The sequence below is a fragment of the Neomonachus schauinslandi genome, chromosome 6, assembly GCF_002201575.2.
Source record: "Neomonachus schauinslandi chromosome 6, ASM220157v2, whole genome shotgun sequence".
Taxonomy (NCBI): domain Eukaryota; kingdom Metazoa; phylum Chordata; class Mammalia; order Carnivora; family Phocidae; genus Neomonachus; species Neomonachus schauinslandi.
The window spans coordinates 35,393,545-35,412,150 of NC_058408.1; the positions used below are offsets into that span (position 1 = coordinate 35,393,545).

Here is an 18,606-nt window from a genome sequence, read left to right on the forward strand (position 1 = left end):
AAATGGCCATTGAAGCTTTTAGAGATAAGAATAATAATAAATGTTCTTATAAATTTGGCTAAGTAAGATACCTGTGCATGGGAAATAATTTTTTCTAATTCTTGTGCTAAAATTTTTGTAATACTCTTAAATGGACTAAATATGTAACTGCCTATTTTATAAACTGTCTTTTAAGATTGCTCCAACATAATTTATACAGACACTTTTAGATTTGAATAAGTACTGTTGAATGAATTGAACAGCTCATTAAACTGTGCAGTTTGTTTTTCTTATAAACCTATGTAAACTATGACAATTAAAAAGTATAATTCAACTAAAGCAGTAATCTAACATATGTGTAGGGGTTTCCTTCTTATTTGTAGCTTAAAGGAGAATAAATGCTTACAGATGTGACTTTTTTTTCTCTAGTCTCTCCAGAGGCAGTTGGATTTTTGTCAGCTGTTGGGGTGTTTATTATCTTGATGCTGCTCCTTTTTCTCTATATTAATAAGAAGTTCTGTTTTGAAAATGTTGGCGGGTTTCCAGATCTTGGTTCAGGATACAGTACAAGGAAGAACTCACAAGATAAAATTTGTAAGTATCATCACTGCTTTTATTTGTTCTTTGTATCTATACCATTCTGTTATTTTATTTTTTTAAACATAATATGGTAAGGTTGGTTTTGACATACTGTAAACTAACATTCAAGCCACTTTTCTGTGAGAGTAAAAAAAAAAAATCTATTAAGTAAATTATGCTCAATTATCTTTCTGTTCACAAATTGCAAATATATCGCATAAAGATGAATTGCATACTATCAGAAAATGCCATTTTTATTTTTCATATATAAGGTGTGCTTCTGAGCCTGTAATATGAGTAGATATGCTTTAAGAAGGAAGTATCTTTCTTCTCTATATAGCTTAAATCATACTGTCTTTTTTTCCCATATTCCCATAGAAGGCTTTTTGAAAGTATTCACCCTTTTTCTTTACCTGCTGTTGAATTCTCAGCTGATGGATAATTTTATTGTTTGGAGAAAGTAGTTTTCTCTATTAACTTAGTGTATAGATAAAGTCTGCTTATAAAAGTTAGTGTTCCTCTCCCTCCCTTGGTACCATAGGCATGATATCACTTTATATCACTTACTACTACTACGTATTAGGAGAGATGAGGACTGTAATCTTGTTCTTTCTTTCATGAAAAGTATTCTGTGGAGGTTTTTTTTTTTTAATATTATTATAAGAGTTTTTTATTTGCTGTTTCCAAAGACTGGCTTGTATAAGTGATAGCAGAAGCGAGTTGAGAATTATAAAAGCAAGGTGTTAATTTAGAACAGTATTGCAGAGCATTAGCAGAAAAACCTTGCTCTTTTTTTTTTTTTTTTTAAAGATTTTATTTATTTATTCATGAGAGACAGACAGAGAGAGAGGCAGAGGGAGAAGCAGGCTCCCAAGGAGCAGGGAGCCCGATGTGGGACTTGATCCCAGGACCCTGAGATCATGACCTGAGCCGAAGGCAGATGCTTAACTATCTGAGCCACCCAGGCGCCCAAAACCTTGCTCTTCTTGTCTGTGTACTGTGTTGGAGAGAGATTTTTCTCTTACCCTTGGTAACTTAAAAAGTGATAGCGTTATTGTTTATAAAAAATCTATTGGTTATTGAATTACATCTGTGACTTCTGCATCAGGAAAGTGTAGTACTTTTGTGAGTTTGATTTAAGTTTAACGTTTCTCATACTTCAGTCTTGCTTCTTGATCATTTGTGTAGAGTTGAACTGGTTAAAGATATCTCTCTGGGCAGCCTCCAGGAATCCCCTGGTTCAGCATTTCTGGTTTTTCTCTGGTCTAATGACCCCTTTACACTCTTAAAAATTATTGAAGACCCCAAAGAGCTTTTTTTATGTGAGTTGTATCTGTTGATATGTACCATATTAGAAGTTAAAACTGAGAGAATTTAAAAATATTCTTATCAACTTATTTGTTTAAAAGAAAAAAACCCAATAACTTGTTGTGATGAGCACTGGGTGTTATTTGTAAGTGATGAATCACTAAAATTCTACTCCTGAAACCAATAGTACCCTATATGTTAACTAACTAGAATTTAAATAAGAACTTAGAATGAAAAAACCCCACAAAAAACCCAATAAGCCTATTACATACATGTTAAATATAAGTAACATTTTTTAACTTAAAAAACTATGTATTTTTTTACTCCCCCCCGCAAAATGGTGAGAGAAGTGCCATTGTTTTATATTTTTTGCAAATCCCTTTAATAACTGGCAAAGAAGAACCAGCTGTTATTCTCATGTCTCCTTCTGCATTCAATCTGCCATGTCGCCTCTGGAAAACTCCAGTGTTCATTTATGAGCAAATGAAAGTGAAAAAGTTAAATATCCCCTCACTGTTATTATGAAAATAGTTTTGACCTTGAGGATCCTTTGGAAAGGTTTTGGGAACCGTCTTACTTTTTCTGAGCCTTGTTTTTTTTTTTTTTTTCCCACTTATTAAATAGGAATAATAATATTTTCCTCCTAGAGTTATTGTGAGATCGGGTATGATAAAACTTGTAAATCACAATGCCTTGCATCTAGTAGCCACTCTGCAGGTGTTCACCCTCTGCTCTTTTTTCTATCCTGACCGCTGTGCAAATTGCTTATTTTCCCCTTAGTAGGTGTCTTAATTTGAAATGATATTGGTAGTTTGTTAATAATATAGGGTAGTTCCCCTACATAGACTGTTAGTAAATAAACCAGAAGTCCATAATAAAAATCCTTTTTATACTTCTTCTTGCAGGTATAGAATAAAAAACCAATAGTATTTGAGGGGAAAATATTGTCTTGCTGCTGTTATGATAGCTATGGAGTGGGAAAAAATGTCATTACATTTAAACCAAGTGGTTTGATTTTTTCTTTTTTTTTTTGGAAGAGTCTTTGCTTCGACGTATTTCTTTCAATGCATAATGCATTTACAGAAAGATTAAAAGCCACAATGCAAAATAATAATACCAAGCTCATGAGTAACAACATTTAAGTACATTTTAAATTCAAATTCCTAAGTGGTTGATATTTTGAGAAGAGAAAATTCCATTATTGCATCTGTTAGGAATAAGGAATTAGAAAATGGCATTTTTCAAAACTTTCCAGCAGAATCTGCCTTCAGTGTCTTCTCTGGTGGACACAATCAGTAATGCTGTAGAAGATTTAACCACTGCTGTGGGGGATGTCAGCTACGCTTTCACTGACTCAGTTGCTGAACAGGTAACAAGTATGATAAATGGCTTTCGCCCAGAAGAAGAAAGCTGTGCAGTAGCAGAAGCTGTAGTAGCTACTTCTAAACAAGCAAACGCCGTGTCACCAGAAGTCTCCAAAGACACTACTTGTCAGAAAACACAGTCCAGTGTAGAGCACAGAGCAAATCGAATCAGTTGTCACAATACTTCAGTTTCACAAAAGCAAGATCACGGAATGAATGAAGAAAGAGTATTCAAACATATTAATGATAGGCAACGGACTCTATCAAAATATCAAGAAAGCAGTAATGTCGGTGGTGATTCTTCTTTGAAAGCTCACCTGAGTGATGGTGAGATATCATTTATCAAGCAGAATGCAAGGGCTGGATCTGCTTGTCAAGAACTTGAACATACTGACAGATGTAAAAAAGTTGGATTAGGAATGCCCGATAATGGTAAGAATGATTTAAAGGAGTTAAGATATCAAGAAATGAAAGAAAATCATTTAAAGAAAGTTGAAAAACATATTAAAAGTAAAGGATCCAGAGGGAATGAGTGGTCAGGAAATAAGTGTTCTCCAAAAGATATTTTGGCAAACAACAGACATATGATACAGAAACCCATTATGAAAGAAGACATACATCCAGCACTGACAGCTAATTCTAAGGATAAGTTACACGGAAAAATCAAAGAACAGAAAAATCCAACAACATCCTACAAAGTGAAAGGAGACATAAAAACAAAGAAAACTGAAGCCATTTCTGCCCAGAAAGGAACAGCAAAGAGTAAAGATGAAAAATATTCTAAGATAATACCAGGAAAAGGTGAGGTCTCCTACTGTGGGTTTGAGTGATAAACTTTTCTCTTGATTTTTTAAATTAAGAAAACATCCAAATTTCCAAACTTTCCTATACATGTCTATATGTCTAATTTAAGATTTTCTTGAATCCTCTTACTGGGACACAATTTTAAGGTCATTCATTTTTTTTTTTTCTGACCATCATTTTGAAAGCATTCATGTTCTTTGTACACTGCTAAATTAAATATTGTCCCTGGTCCCTGCATTATTTGGCTAATTTTTCTTAATGATTGTTTATTAGACAACCAGAGACTCCATAGCTTTAAGTAGTGTGCATTCTCTAGTTGGAGTATATTTAGTGTGCTAAAGTTGAATTTTAAAATTTTATATTTTTGTAACTAACTCCTGAGACCTTTATACTATGTTGCCCTTCGAGTCTATCCCAATAAGAATCTGTATCAAGTGTTTTATATTTTTCCTTTAGAGCAATAGAGTTTATTTTATTTTATTTATTTTTAAAAATTTTATTTATTCACTTGAGAGAGTGTGAGTGTGTGAGCAGGGGGAGGACCAAGCAGACTCCGTGCTGAGCTCGGAGCCCGATGAGGGGCTCCATCCCCTGACCCTGAGATCATGATCTGAACTGAAATCAAGAGTCAGATGCTGAACTCACTGAGCCACCCAGGTGCCCCTAGAGTTTATTTTATTGAATAGCATGCTTTAGGATATGTGCCTATTCATTTAGCCACATATTAAGAATTTTATATGAGTTCTGTGTTTACAATGAGTATACGTGAACAATCTATTATTTTTTATGAGTTCTCTATGTAGAATTAAGATTCCAACTAATCATTTATAGTTTTTAACTACAGTATTTGTGACAATTTTCAAAACAATGAGCCGACAGTTATTTGGGTTGGTTGCAGAATTGCTTTGTATGGCTAGTGATTACTTCTGTTAATCCCTTAGTCATTTCCATTTGTTGCTGATCTGATCACAAGGCCAAAAGTACACTGGCTTTTATTTAAAAAAAAAATATATATATATCTGACATTTTTCTATAAATTTAGATTCTCATAAAAATAACAAAAATCTGAGTGGCGGCAGAAATGAGGAAGACTTTCAGTTCTTCGTGAATTCATACATAATCAAGATCTGCTATTTATCAATTATATGAATGATTTTTAAGTGATATCATAGAGGCTGATCCAGGACGGATAGACTAATTAAAAAGGAAAGCCAGTTTTTGGAAATATGGCCATTTTGGAGTCTGTTCTGCTAGGAGTTTTTTAATTATCCAAATCAGTAGTTTTGGGTAGCCGTGGTTTAGTTTTGTTAGCCTTATTATTTGAAGTAGCAAAAATAAACAAAATAGAATACTTAGGTTATTCAGAAAATAACAGAATAGGCAGTAGTAATAAAAGCTGCACACATAGCAGTATAGAGTTAATTTTGTTTTGATTTGTTTTCATTCAGAATCATGCTGGTCGCTAGAAAACCCAAGTATCTCTCAGATATTCTAGATTATAGTCAGTACTAAACGTAAACATATTATGTTCTAAAAATCGTTTGAAAATCATTTGACGCATAGATTACTTCTTCCTATAGCTGAATTCTAATATTATTCGTTAATAGTAATATCAGTATTACTAGTACCTGTGTTCTAGGTTCATTCATAGACCTTATAGGATTTAGAAAGAGAAGGAAGAGTTTCCTTCTGTATTTCTGAATGCAGGACTGCTGTAGGTAATATTTTGTGATAGGTGAAGTATGACGGCAGAATTTCTCAGAGCTCTCCTGCTGCCTTAGAGACCATCACCATGGTAGCCCACAAAATGCTACAGCTCTCAACTGGGTGTCAGAAGGCCCAGGTTCTAGACCAGATCTGCTATCACCTCAGCACTGTCTAACAGGACTTTCTGCAATGATGGAAAAGTTCCATGTAGTAACCACTAGCCACACGCACGTATTGAGCACTTGAAATGTGGCCAGTAGCACCGGGGAAACTGGGTTTTAAATTATTTTATTATTTGTTTATTGGTGCAAAAAGGTGGTTTTATTAAAGCACGCGGACAGGACCCGTGTGCAGAAAGAGCTGCTGCCCCAGGGTTGGTGAGGGGTGGCTGATTATATACTTGGGAGTTGGGGGAGGTAAGGAAAAGGAGATTTTCAAAAGAACTTTCATAAATTATTTTATTTTGAATCAAATAGCTGCATGTGGCTAGTGACTACGTATTGGGCCGTGCAGAATATGACACAGGTCATAGTTTTACCCTTTCATGGCTTTCTCTTACTGAATTAAAAGGGAGGATTTAGACTAGTGACATCCAAGCTCCCTTCCTTCTGACTCTAAACGTACCATTCCTCTACCATATTTTTAAATTACTTTTTCTGTGTCTCCCCTCCTGAATTTCAAACCTTGATTCCTTTTGTGCAGATGATCTCAAATGTTTATAAAGAGAAAAATATCTCAACTGACCTAATAAATTCTACCGGCTGTAGTCTCTTTATCTTTCCAGAGTTGTTTTATTTTTCTGAGAAGGCTCATCTTAGGTTAAATGAACCTCAACATAGTGCAGTTTCAAAATTTTTACTTTTAAAAAAATGGTAACAGCTAGTTATTATTATACTAGTTTGCTCTTAGTTTAAGAATAATGCAAGTTTTATATGTCCTAAAAATTTTATTTGAAATTTAGTTATACTTCAGTAAAATTTTCTTAGTAATTCTCCTTTTCACAGAAAATAAGTGTATCCTTCCACATATTTTTGTATGTGTATATGAACATACACTGCATATGTGTGTGTGTTTAAATAAGAACATAGGTATGCCTTCTGTTTTATAACCTTCTCTTTTCTCTTAACATGATGTTGTAGTTATTCTTCCCTGTGAGTACCTGTGAGTTCACCTTCTCATTTGTAGTAACTGCATACTGTATCATTGCATAAATATATCACAACGTACTTAACCAAGGCCCAGTGATGGACGTTTAGATTATATTTTATTTTTGTTTTCTGTTGCTATTTAACACAGTGCAGTGAATTGTCTGAAATACATATCTTTGCTCACCTGTTAATTATTTCCTTAGGCCGAATTCTTGGAAATGGAACTGGTAAATTCCTAGAAATGAATCACAGACGGTGCAGATTTAAAATTTGATATGTATTGCCAAATTGCTGTCTAGAAGAGTTGTACCAATGATAATTCCACCAGTAGTATATGTCTGCCCATTTCTCTGTTCTCCTAGAACTAAGCCTTATCATTTTTCAAAATTTGGACCCAGATGATAACTAAAATGCCTCTAGTCACATTCTAGTTTGAATCAGGTCCATATGTACTGGCGATATTTCTAAGTCTCTTTGTGTGCTACTGATCCTTTAAAAAATTGTGTAAGGTGGCAAGTTCCGTTATTTCCTTTATCTGTAACATGGTTGGAAAATCCCTGCAACTAATATTTTTTTATAATTAAAATATACAAATTGATCTTTTTTCTCTTAAAAATATGAAAATCTAAAGCTTCGGGTTTCTTGAATGAAAAAATTATACTTAAAGCTGGAAATTCACATTGTGTATGTATATGTATATTCATGTGCATATGGATATATGTGACATATCTCTTTGTGTGTATGTGTGTGTATCAAATTCATCATACTTTATTGTATTAAAATTTTGATTTGTTCTCCCTGTCATTCCAAATAGATAATTCCTACATGGATAAAGATGAGCATGGTTCATCCTCTGAAAGTGAAGATGAAGCACTGGGTAAATATCACGAGGCCTTGTCCAGAACCCACAATTCCAGACTACCATTGGCAGATTCGAGACAAAAGAACTATGCTTGGGAAACGAGACAAAAATACAGCCCTCTGTCTGCGGAGTATGATGGCTACAGTAGCGAAGCATCGATAGATGAAGGTAACACAGGTTACTTATTTTTTTAGATCACACACTATAGTGTTAGATTATTTGTACCTAAAATTCTAGGCATCTGTGGCTGCACAATAAACAAGAGATAAACAGAGTCACATTTCTGTGAATATAATTTATCAAAATTCAGATCTTTGGACTGAAGCCCAAACCTAAAACACCTAAATAAAAGCAAAACACCAAATAATTTAAATACCGTAGTAATTCTGCTTCTCTTTCCACAATGCAAGCATGAGGTAGAAGATGTGAGTCTGCTGTTCTCTGACATGGAATCGGTCTCTAAATACCTGGTATAGGAACTGATGGAGAGTCTAAGTCTCTTACAGTGTTGAACTTGATGCTAGTGTGTAAATGTATGCTTTTTCATTCTGTGTGGCCCCTGAACAGAAGCCAAATACTTCGTGTGGCACACAGCCGAAGAAATGGTGATCTGTTCTGCGTAGGGAGAAAAAGTGTCCAGGATGGCTTGAGAGCTCATACTGTGTTATACTTTGCTGTAAGGATGACTTTAGGAATTTTCAAGGATTATTTTGTCTCTAATTGATCTTTGCTTCATGTACTGACATTGGCTTAAAACTCAACTTATATAGAAGATACATGTCCACTCTAACATGTTTTTACATCTTTCTATAAGGGAAATTAATTGCCATTAATTGAAGCATATTTATTTCTACATTTTAGGTAGGTTGTTCACATGCTTGATAGAATGTATGAGTATTCCTAGTAATTATTATCTTTATACTCATTTATGAAGAAGAGAGCAATATATCTTAGACAACAATTTTTTATTATATCAAACACAAGCTATCCTTCATTTTGTAGCTGTGGTTTGTGTTTAAGGGCCTATAACTACTGATTACATAAAGTCTTACCCCAGCACATAGAGTTGTCAAAGGAGCTAAATCATCCTTTTTTTTATTCGGCTTAATACTAGCTAATGACTGATGTACCTCCTTTTTCTTTCTACTAGTACACAGTTTATAATAAATTAATCAAATTACTATATAGAAAGTTCATTATGAGATGGTAGGGAAGAAATAAAAAATATCAGACTCTACCCTCAAAAATACCTTTCTAGTACTAGAGGAAAGAAAGCCCGTGCTTACAAAGAGAACTGAGTGACGCGAAGCGGTGAAGCCTGTCCCCACCATATATCCACCCCGTCCGCCCCTGGCACGTGAATAGTAGAGCCTCAAGAGAATGGGTTTTGAACCTGATCCTTGTTTACATTCTGGCTGGGCGACTTAACATATTAGCTACAAACTTCGGGCAGTATAGCTAATGGTTTTTAGGTTTGTTTCATTGTCTCTAAAACGTGGATAATACCTTCCTGACAGGGTTGTCGTGAATATTACATGGTATATGTGGTAGTTTGTAGCATAGTTCTGGCCCCTGTGGGTAGGTGACCAGTAAATGGTCATTGTGGTTGTGGGTGGTGCAAACAGTGCTGATGATGAGAGCGAGCAGTCCTGAGCATGGGCTGCATTTGTCATCTGTGACCCGGGACACTTCCCTTTTTGTAGCTCCAGTTGAGGGTTTTGATTTTTTCCTCCTCACTGCTTCGTCCCCCTCACTCCCTACACTTCTGTGCTGTCTTGATTGCTTCCCCACAGTTCTGTTATTCTAGCACGGCTCTGTAGTCTGGGAGAAGAGCAGTGAGGAGAGAAGCATAACCTCAGTGGCTCTTCTGTTCCTGCCCTAAGCTCTGGAACTGGGGCCAATGTCCTGGAGTCACCTTCTCTTTTCATTTTACCTATATCTTTGGGACCCATCTCTACTTTCTTACCATTTCTACTCTACATTAATTGATAAAACACCCAGGGTAGATTGACTTTAGGCGTTCTGAAATTAGATTTATTTCATAAACATTTGTCGAAAGCTTTTTATGTGCCATACTATATACTGTGGATGTAAAGATGAATAAAACAAGCTTGTTTCGAAGAGCCCACAGACTAGAGGAGGAAGACCATTGACTATAGTTTCATGAACAAAGTGTTATAGACATTCAAAGAAGGAGGTGACTCAGTTGTTGGGGAGGTGGGGTTATGGGGAGGTCTAATGTAGTCTTCACAGACTAGGTGAACTGGACTTGAGTAAGATCTGTTTCAACAGCCATGGAATCTTGATGGCGTGAAAGCAAATGAGAGTGTATTTTAGTGTCTTTAGCTTAGGATCTGTGTTTGGAGAATAAGTAGGTAATAGGTTTGAATGCCATGTTCAGGACTTCATTGTCTTATAGGAAATATAGAGTACTGGAAGATTTTTAAGCTGGACAGTGTGGCACTTTTAGAAATGTATTTAAGAAAGATTATTTAACTATTGTAATGGAAAATGAATTGGAGGTGGGACTATTGGAGGTAGAAAGGACCAGTTGGATAAACAGTGATGAGACCTTCATTTGCAGTGAGTTTGGGGACACAGAGTTTGTAGATTTAAGGATGATCTCAGTATATCTTGAATGATTGAATATGTGCAGTGAGTGAAGAATCAGTATTTTTAATTAGTTTAGAGAGGTATTAGAGAAGTAAGTTTATGTGGGAGGAGGTAATTTAATGTCTGAAACATTGGGGTGGAGATGGATATCCTTATTGTTAAAATGCTGTCACTGGGATTTAGGATGGAGAGATGACCAAGTGATAATGTAAGAAAACAATAGACTAGGAGAATAGTTTTGTATCATAGGTTATTGCTTATTGAAAAGTCAAAGTCGCTTTGAGCCCAAAATAAGATTCAGTGGAGTGGGGGAAGAAAGGAGAATTTGATTGGAGGGGGAGATTTCAGAGCCCAAGGTCTTAAGTAAAAGCAATTTCAAGTGATAGTAAATTCTTAACATGCCCCCTCAGAAAGATACAGAAGTACATATGAGATTCTAACCATAGTGTTCACCTTCTCCCTCCAACCCAGCAGTGGTAACCCTCTTCTGGCATATATTTGGGAAGGAAAGGGATTTGGTTCAAATACACATTTGAGTCTCCACCAGGTGGTCATTCCTCTGAGTAGCTAACTCAGCAGAAATACTTGGTGGCTGGTCACCTAAGAGGACTGCTGAGTATAGTTCTCTTGGTAGAATTTGGTTCATTTTCCTGAGGTACAAGTAAAGAGATGGATATAGTAGGTTATGTTTCTCTACTGCTCTGACCTTTTATTCTGCATATTATTCTTTTTTTTTTTTTAAAGATTTTATTTATTTATTTGAGAGAGAGAGAATGAGAGAGAGCAAGCACATGAGAGGGGGGAGGGTCAGAGGGAGAAGCAGACTCCCTGCCGAGCAGGGAGCCCGATGCGGGACTCGATCCCGGGACTCCAGGATCATGACCTCAGCCGAAGGCAGCTGCTCAACCAACTGAGCCACCCAGGCGCCCCTATTCTGCATATTATTCTGCAAGTTTATAGGGATCAAAGTTAACTGAAAGGTGTAGGTTGAGGTAACTAAAGGGAATTACAAGGTAGAGGAAAAATATTCTTAAATGTCCATTTTTTACATGACAATCTGTTACCTCATTAGTGCTGGTAAGGAACCATTAGTTCATTTCTCAACACTGAATAATTCTAGTAGAGAAGCTTTGGAACAGCCAATACGGGAAGTATCTGTGAGATTAGGGAGGGTCAGGGAGGGCCTGGATAGGGCTAGGAGAGAATAGTACAGAACTCTCTGACCAGGTAGTACGAACTACCATATTGAGCTCCTACTGTGTACCTGACTATTATTTTCTGTACACACCATTACTATTTAATCTTCACTGCAAATCATTGTGGTAGGTAAGATTATCCCCATTTTATAGAAGTGAGAAGAGATTTTTAAATCAAGTAGGTAATTTTTAACCTAAGGTGACACGGTAAGTTATAAAAACTATTTGTCAGGTCCATTCCAAAACGAATATGGTTTTAGCTTCTGTTGGGTCATCACTACTACTCTGGTATCCAACCAAGGTCTCTTTCATACATGATTAACCTCTTCAGTTGAGTCCTTTAGAACAGTTTATATATATAAATTTGAAATACAGATACTCTAGAAAAAGTAAGAAAATGTGATGGCATATTTGTTATCATGTTTTCTCCTCTAGGTGGCCATATTAATCTTCCATTTTTTTGAATTACAAAAGGGAATGATATCTATAAGAAATTTTTCCAGGAAAAATAAACATTAAAATAATATATCCAATTTCCTTTGTTCACAGTTTTAATTTTATTTTTACTGTGTTGTTCTTAAAATTGAAGGCATTTTCTGATAATCCTATTGTATTTTTAAAAGGTTTCAGAGTTAAGTAGTAGGCTGCAGATATTTTGTATTTGGTAAGATAGAACCTCTGAAATTCCATTCATGCAAATTAGTACTTTCTATATTAGATAGGAGAAGCCTATTAAAGATGATTTTATATATAAAGAACAAATTTAGTGTAAAATTATTAGGATGTCTATTACTTATAGCTTTCCATTCTTAGTTCACCATAGGGATTACCAAGCTATATTTACATATTGTGGCATAGCTATATAACTAAAATCATATGTTGTTATTTCAGGGTGAGTTAATTGAAAATGCTATTTAAAATAATTTCCAGCACCACTTATTTCTTAGGGTTATGTGGCCCAGACATATACACACACCTGTCATTCTCTTTCTTATGGCTACTTCACAAGCTTCATGCTATTAATTTTGATGTTATCTTAAGATTCGGGGCATTAAAACATATTGACTTGTGCATTTTATTTAAATGTTACTTCTAAAATAATTTAATGCTTAAGAATAATTAATTATACTTTTTAAATAAATTATGTATACTAAAATAAATTATGTAATACGTATGTATATACGTATTATGTATACTTCAAGTGCATTTTGACTGCTTTATAAAGATTATTCTCTTAATTTTCGCAATTTGCGAAGAAGGCAAGTACAGAAAAATTCTGTATTTTCCAGATGCCTTTGTCACAAAAATGTTTAGTGTCTTAGAACAGTGAAAGGTTGGTTTGTTCAGATTCTTGGTAAACTTTTTCTTTGATTTCAGGTCTTTGTTTATGTTTTTTTTTTTTCTTCTTTCTCTGAAGAATTTCGGTATATAGCTTTATATATGGCCAGTTGGAAGAGAAATTAATCTTAAAGACTTCTGCATCTTTGTGTTCTGGAGATCTTTTTATGTGATGAGATCAGTCACTCGCAGTCGAGTAGAATCTTTGCGGGCTGCCTGTGACCTGTAAGGTGAGATGTCTTTGTGCAGTTCAGGTAAACGTCCACTCTGCTGTGTGGACAAGTTAGAAAAAGGTATCACCTTTGAGCAGACGCTGCGTCATGAGCAGATAGCACCTATATAAGAAGAAAAGGCATCCCTTCCTCCAGTTGTAAGATTTGGCAAACCCTCAGGTAACTTTTCGCAGTGCACAAACTGCACAACTATACACAGGGCCCTGAGCACCTGTGTTACATTTCTAATCTTAAAATGAGTTGGTAGAATTTCCGTGTTTTCCGTGGTGAATCTATATTGATCCTTCACATGTCTTTTTTTGTCTGAGATACTTGTAGTAGGTAGCTAGAATGATAGAAACTAAATGAGAGTTAATTAAAGATATCTTTGAATACAAAACTGAAACCCAGAGTCATGTGATTTTACTAAGATCATAAAATTCATGAATGGCAAAACTGAAGCTGTAAGTGATTGTAACCAGAGAGGTCAGTGCATTAAAAAGAATTATTCAGACAAACAGAAAACCAACCACAACAAAAAACAAAAACAGATTCATCAATATAAAAAACAAACTAGTGATTAAAATGGGAGGTGGGTAGGGGGATGGATGAAATAGGTGAAGGGGATTAAGTACAGACTTCCAGTTATGAAATAAATAAGTCACGGGGATGAAAAGTACAGCAGAGGGAATATAGTCAGTAATGTTGTGATAACTTTGTATGGTGACACATGATAACCATACTTACTGTGGTAAGCACTTTGTAATGAGTGTGTACTTGTTGACTCACTATGTTGTACACCTGAAACAATACAATATTGTACACCGGGGTGTCTGGGTGGCTCAGTTGGTTGAGCATCCAACTCTTGATTTTGGCTCAGGTCATGATCTCAGGGTCATAAGATCAGCCCCACACGGGGCTCCACACTGAGCATGGAGCCTGCTTAGGATTCTCTTTCTCCCTCTCCCTCTGCCCCTCTCTCACCCTGCTCATGTCATGCTCTCACTCTCTCTTTCTCTAAAAAAAAAAAAAAGTGTGTGTGTATAAAATATGTCACCTATACTTCAATTAAAAATAAATTTTTAAAAGAGGACTATTCAGTAACCAAGTGACTAGATAAGAGATGCACTATAAATTGAACACAGGCTGTGTCCCTTGCTAGGGGGAAGAGGCATGTCTGCTAAGCAGAGGAATAATGCTAACAGCAATCTGGCAATTATGGAGACCTGACACATTCTCTACAGGTTTCTGTTAGCAAAGCCTATAGGAGCTCAGTCTCAGATATTTTTGGGGAGCGTGACATAGAAGTCACAAATGGACTGACAGTAATCTTATTACCTGAAGCAGTGATGAGAATATCTGTATTCACTGTCAGTTCAAGCTTACCAATGAAGTAGATCTCGTAGGAAACTATCCCTAATGAGGGAGGCGCAAGTCCATTTGTACTCCAGCACGTGCGATAATCTCCTTAAGGTGGTATAATAGAAATTTGAAGCGACTTCTAAAAACTGCCTCACATGCCTGTCAAGTCTAGCGCCTGGGGAAGACCCTCACTGCTTCAGCGGGGAGTGGAGTTCGGGAGGACGGTACAGTGGGGAGGCCTGAAGAGGAAGGAACCCTCTAGCCAGCGGGATGCTGATGAATGTGGCTGTTGTAACATTCATTTTTACGGTCCTTCAGGCACTGCTCAAGTCTTTGTGTAGAATATTTAATTTTATCCTCACAGCAATCTTTTTATATTCTTATTTTTCTGTCTAATTAATTAATTAGTATTCCAGTTTTGAAAACACAGTAGCTTAGAGAGGTACGTTAGCATGCCCATGTTTCCAGTTTCCAGCCGCTCTGACAGCTGGGGTGCAAACGCAGGGTCAGCTGCTTCCAGAGCTCAGGCACCTGAGCGCTCTCATCTACCATGTCAGCTACTCTCCTACCTAGCACAAGGATAAAGAAACCATTTTTTTTTTCTTCCAAAAATGATGTCTCATTGTTGTAAGAGAATTTTGTGACGACTGTGGCCTCCAGGAAAAGGAAGAACCATACCACTGGGAAGGACCCAGGGTTTTGGTCTCGGACTCAGAGATGAAGCAGGACTCACACCAGCCGTATGTAACCCAAACCTTGGGCAGCCCTCTGCAGGCTGTGCAGGCTAGTAAGACCCCAGGGTTTATGTGCAGACTTCTTATCCTCAAAACCCAATACAGAAAGTTGGGGGGAAAACCAGTGACTTGTCACTTGACCTCTAGCCTTAATTCCAAGAAAAGCAGCAGGGGTTTATTGAGATACTACAGAACTTGTCCATGGTGGGCTCTTGTTAGCGTTCACTTAAAGAGGAGAGATTTTAGCAGTTGGCTCACATGGGAAGTATTCCATCTGGATACAGGAATCCAGAAGTAGCACCCCGTCCCCTTGAGGTATGATTGGATTAAGGATACCACAGCAAGAGCGAGCGGGCCCACTCCGGCAGCTTGCTGCACAGCCCTGCAGTGTCACACCTTAGTTTTATTGTTATTTTTTCATGTCGTGGCAGAAATCTTCCTGTAGACCTTTGCTTTAGAATCCCTTATAGGAGACTTAGGAAGCCGCATCTAATATTTTAAGTCTTTATAACAGTCTCAGCAGTAACTAAAGATACCACTACCAGTATGAGGCTCCAGTGTAGTTCCAGGTGCAGTATGAAGGAGCTGTTGTAAACATCTCTGGTAGCATGAACTAGTCAGCCGCTAAAAAGCCACACCTTACCCTGTGATGGACTGGTAGCAACTTCAGTAGTAAATTACAGAGAAGTCCGTGGCATTCACTCATGTTCATACCACTCAGAATCAACCACTATTCGTACTTCAGGATTCTTTTTTCCAGAATTTTTTATGGCTGTAACTTAAAACAGTTTATATAGCAATGTATGAATACATTTTCCTTCAAAAATTCAACCTGTTAGGAAATTAATAAATGTTTCCTTCTCTTGATCCTTCCCCCCACCCCCCTTCCCAGAGGCCACCTTTGTTACAAGTTTGGCATATATCCTTCCAGTCTATGTCTTCATACTTTATAAACACATTAGCTGCTAATAGAAAGTATACTTTTGTGTGTTTTTAAACTCACACAAATGGTTTTATCATAGGCTCATTGAAGGTATAATGTTGCTTTTTCCTTGGGAAAAAGGGAGTGAAGTCCATGGTGAGTGAAAGGAAGTGAAGAAGACCAGGGACTGTCTTCAACTCTTAAATACCCCTTTCCTCCCATCCCCTCGTGTAGAACATAATCTGGTTAAAGCCATCAAATAATTTTCTTGGGTACATTTTTATCTTGAAGAGATAATTATTCTCAATTAATGTATAGTTCACGGACCAGTAGGAAGATTCTTTACAGTTAGAAGTTTCTAAATTATCACTTGTCTTTCTAAAAAAAAAAAAAAAAAAAAAGTTGGAAAGGAAAATATAGTGTTAAAACATGAAATCATAATTGTTTATGATGTTAACTCCTCATATATCCTTTTATTTTATTTTAATAAGTAATACTGCCTCTGTACTGCTCAGTAAAAAATCTATCACTGAGAAAGAGAACGTAAATACGTATCAGTGGTTACTGGAACTGAAGAATGTATTGATGCTGTTGGTTTCCTATTGTGAAGATGATAATTAGAAATTGATTGATTTCCCTGTGCTGTTTTTCCAGTTTGTTCTTCCATGTTTCCCACTCTGCACATTTTATGTGATACAGACTTAACTAAGCATTTGCACTAAGTTTATTTACATATTCTCTAAACTGGTTCACAACACTCGTGAAATTTTAACACTTTTTTGTTTAAAAAAAAAAAAGGAGTTTGCCTTGAAACTAAACCTCAGTATGGGGTAAGGTCACTCAAATATTTTCTTTCCAGTTTCTGCTATAACACAAACTAGTGTAAGAGTTAAGAAAGGGGGAAAAAACAGTTATGACCATGAAAGCATGAACTAAATTGTTTACATAACAGTATCAGAAGACCATATCCTGTCTGCCCTATGTTTGAGAATCAGTTTGCGAATCACAGTTTGAATTTTGAGAAGTAAAAGGAGAGGAGGCCTGAATGGATGCAAACTTTTATTGGGCAATGGGGAGAGACAATGAAAGTTGAATTAGAGATACAGTGATACAAGTTACACATCATGGTATGTAGATACTCCTCCTGCTTCATTCATGTTAAATAATTACTGAGCTGTTTCAAAGAGGTAACAACTTAATTAACAGCTTTTGGTGAAATGAAATTGAGGTTCTGTTTTAATTTTAAAATTCTGAAAAATCTCTCCTGTAAGCCATCTTGATGTGGGGCTCTCGTTTTGAGACTTCCTTCCTCTGAGAAAATAAATTACATTAAAATCTCTGATGAATGAGTCAAAAATTGCCTTCATAAGCTGAGAGGTATTTTGATGCCTTGGCATATCTTTTTCCTTTTGCTTAATATGTACTCAAAAAGATAAATATTTTCTTAGAAAATTTGGTTATATTTAAGTCTTTGAGGTTTTGAGTAATGCCATCAACTGAAACTAAGATAATTTAAATAGATTTTGAGAATTAGTATGGTAGTTATTTAAGGTCTAGATAGTTATGAAGTCCTTTGCATTTTACAGTTTACACAATCTTTTACTCTTTGTGCCTTGTTTAGTAGTTCAGGGAAAAACATAGTAAGGGAACTTGGTCACTGGTAACTCCGGAAATGCTTTAAGTACAAGTTTAAGCATCAGCAATCCAGAGGAAAGTATTTATAAATTTTTATAATCTTTTAAAAATTTTTTAATGAATAGCTTTTTCAAGATGATGGATTAAAATATTTTTGAAGTTTGCAAATCTGTATTTTGAGTACATTGATAACAGGTTAATTACAGTTCCATAAATAACATAAGCTGTAATATAATTAATGATTATAAACACTATTCTAAGCACTTTATATAAATTAAGTCTTTTAACCTTCACAATTACCCTAAGACACAGGTTTTGTTGGTGTCCGTATTTTCCAGAGAGGACACTGAAGCACAGTAAGGGTAAGTAACTTGTCTAGGGTTATATAGCAAGTATGCGAGAGAGCCAGGGTTCAAGTACCAGTCCTTGGTCCTCAGAGCTAACGCACTGAGCCTCTCCACTGAAATACCTCGGATGATGTCCTGTGAGAAGAATCTGTCTTTTTATGTAACTTTTACACCTAAATAAATTCATTTTTTTTAAAGTATTTTTATTTATTTATTTTTGAGAGAGAGAACAAGCATGAGCATGGGGGAGGGGCAGAGAGAGAAGCAGGGTCCCCAGTAAGCAGGGAGCCCGATGTGGGACCCGATCCCAGGACCCTCGGATCATGACCCGAGCCGAAGGCAGATGCTTAACTGACTGAGCCACCCATACTCCCGAAATAAATTCTTTATTGCTGTTTTTAATATGTAAGTAATGTATATTCATTATAGAAAAATCAGAAATTACTGATGACGAAAAGAATAATTACTCATATTCCCATCATGAGAATACCATTGC

The 18,606-nt window shown here is 36.1% G+C and overlaps 1 protein-coding gene across 2 annotated transcripts in view; it reads left to right on the forward strand.

The window, feature by feature from the left end:
• Positions 1-412: 412 nt before the first annotated feature.
• The window catches only part of SYT14 (synaptotagmin 14), a 138,727-nt gene continuing 120,533 nt past the window's right edge, over positions 413-18,606 (forward strand). Inside the window, exons 1-2 of one of the 2 annotated variants that reach the window (XM_021682529.1) lie at positions 413-573; positions 7,704-7,919. In XM_021682529.1, the coding sequence (XP_021538204.1) occupies positions 462-573; positions 7,704-7,919 (328 nt within the window). In that variant the 5' untranslated portion in view covers positions 413-461. The remainder of the gene's footprint in view (positions 574-7,703; positions 7,920-18,606) is intronic. The other variant, XM_021682530.1, reaches the window with a different exon arrangement.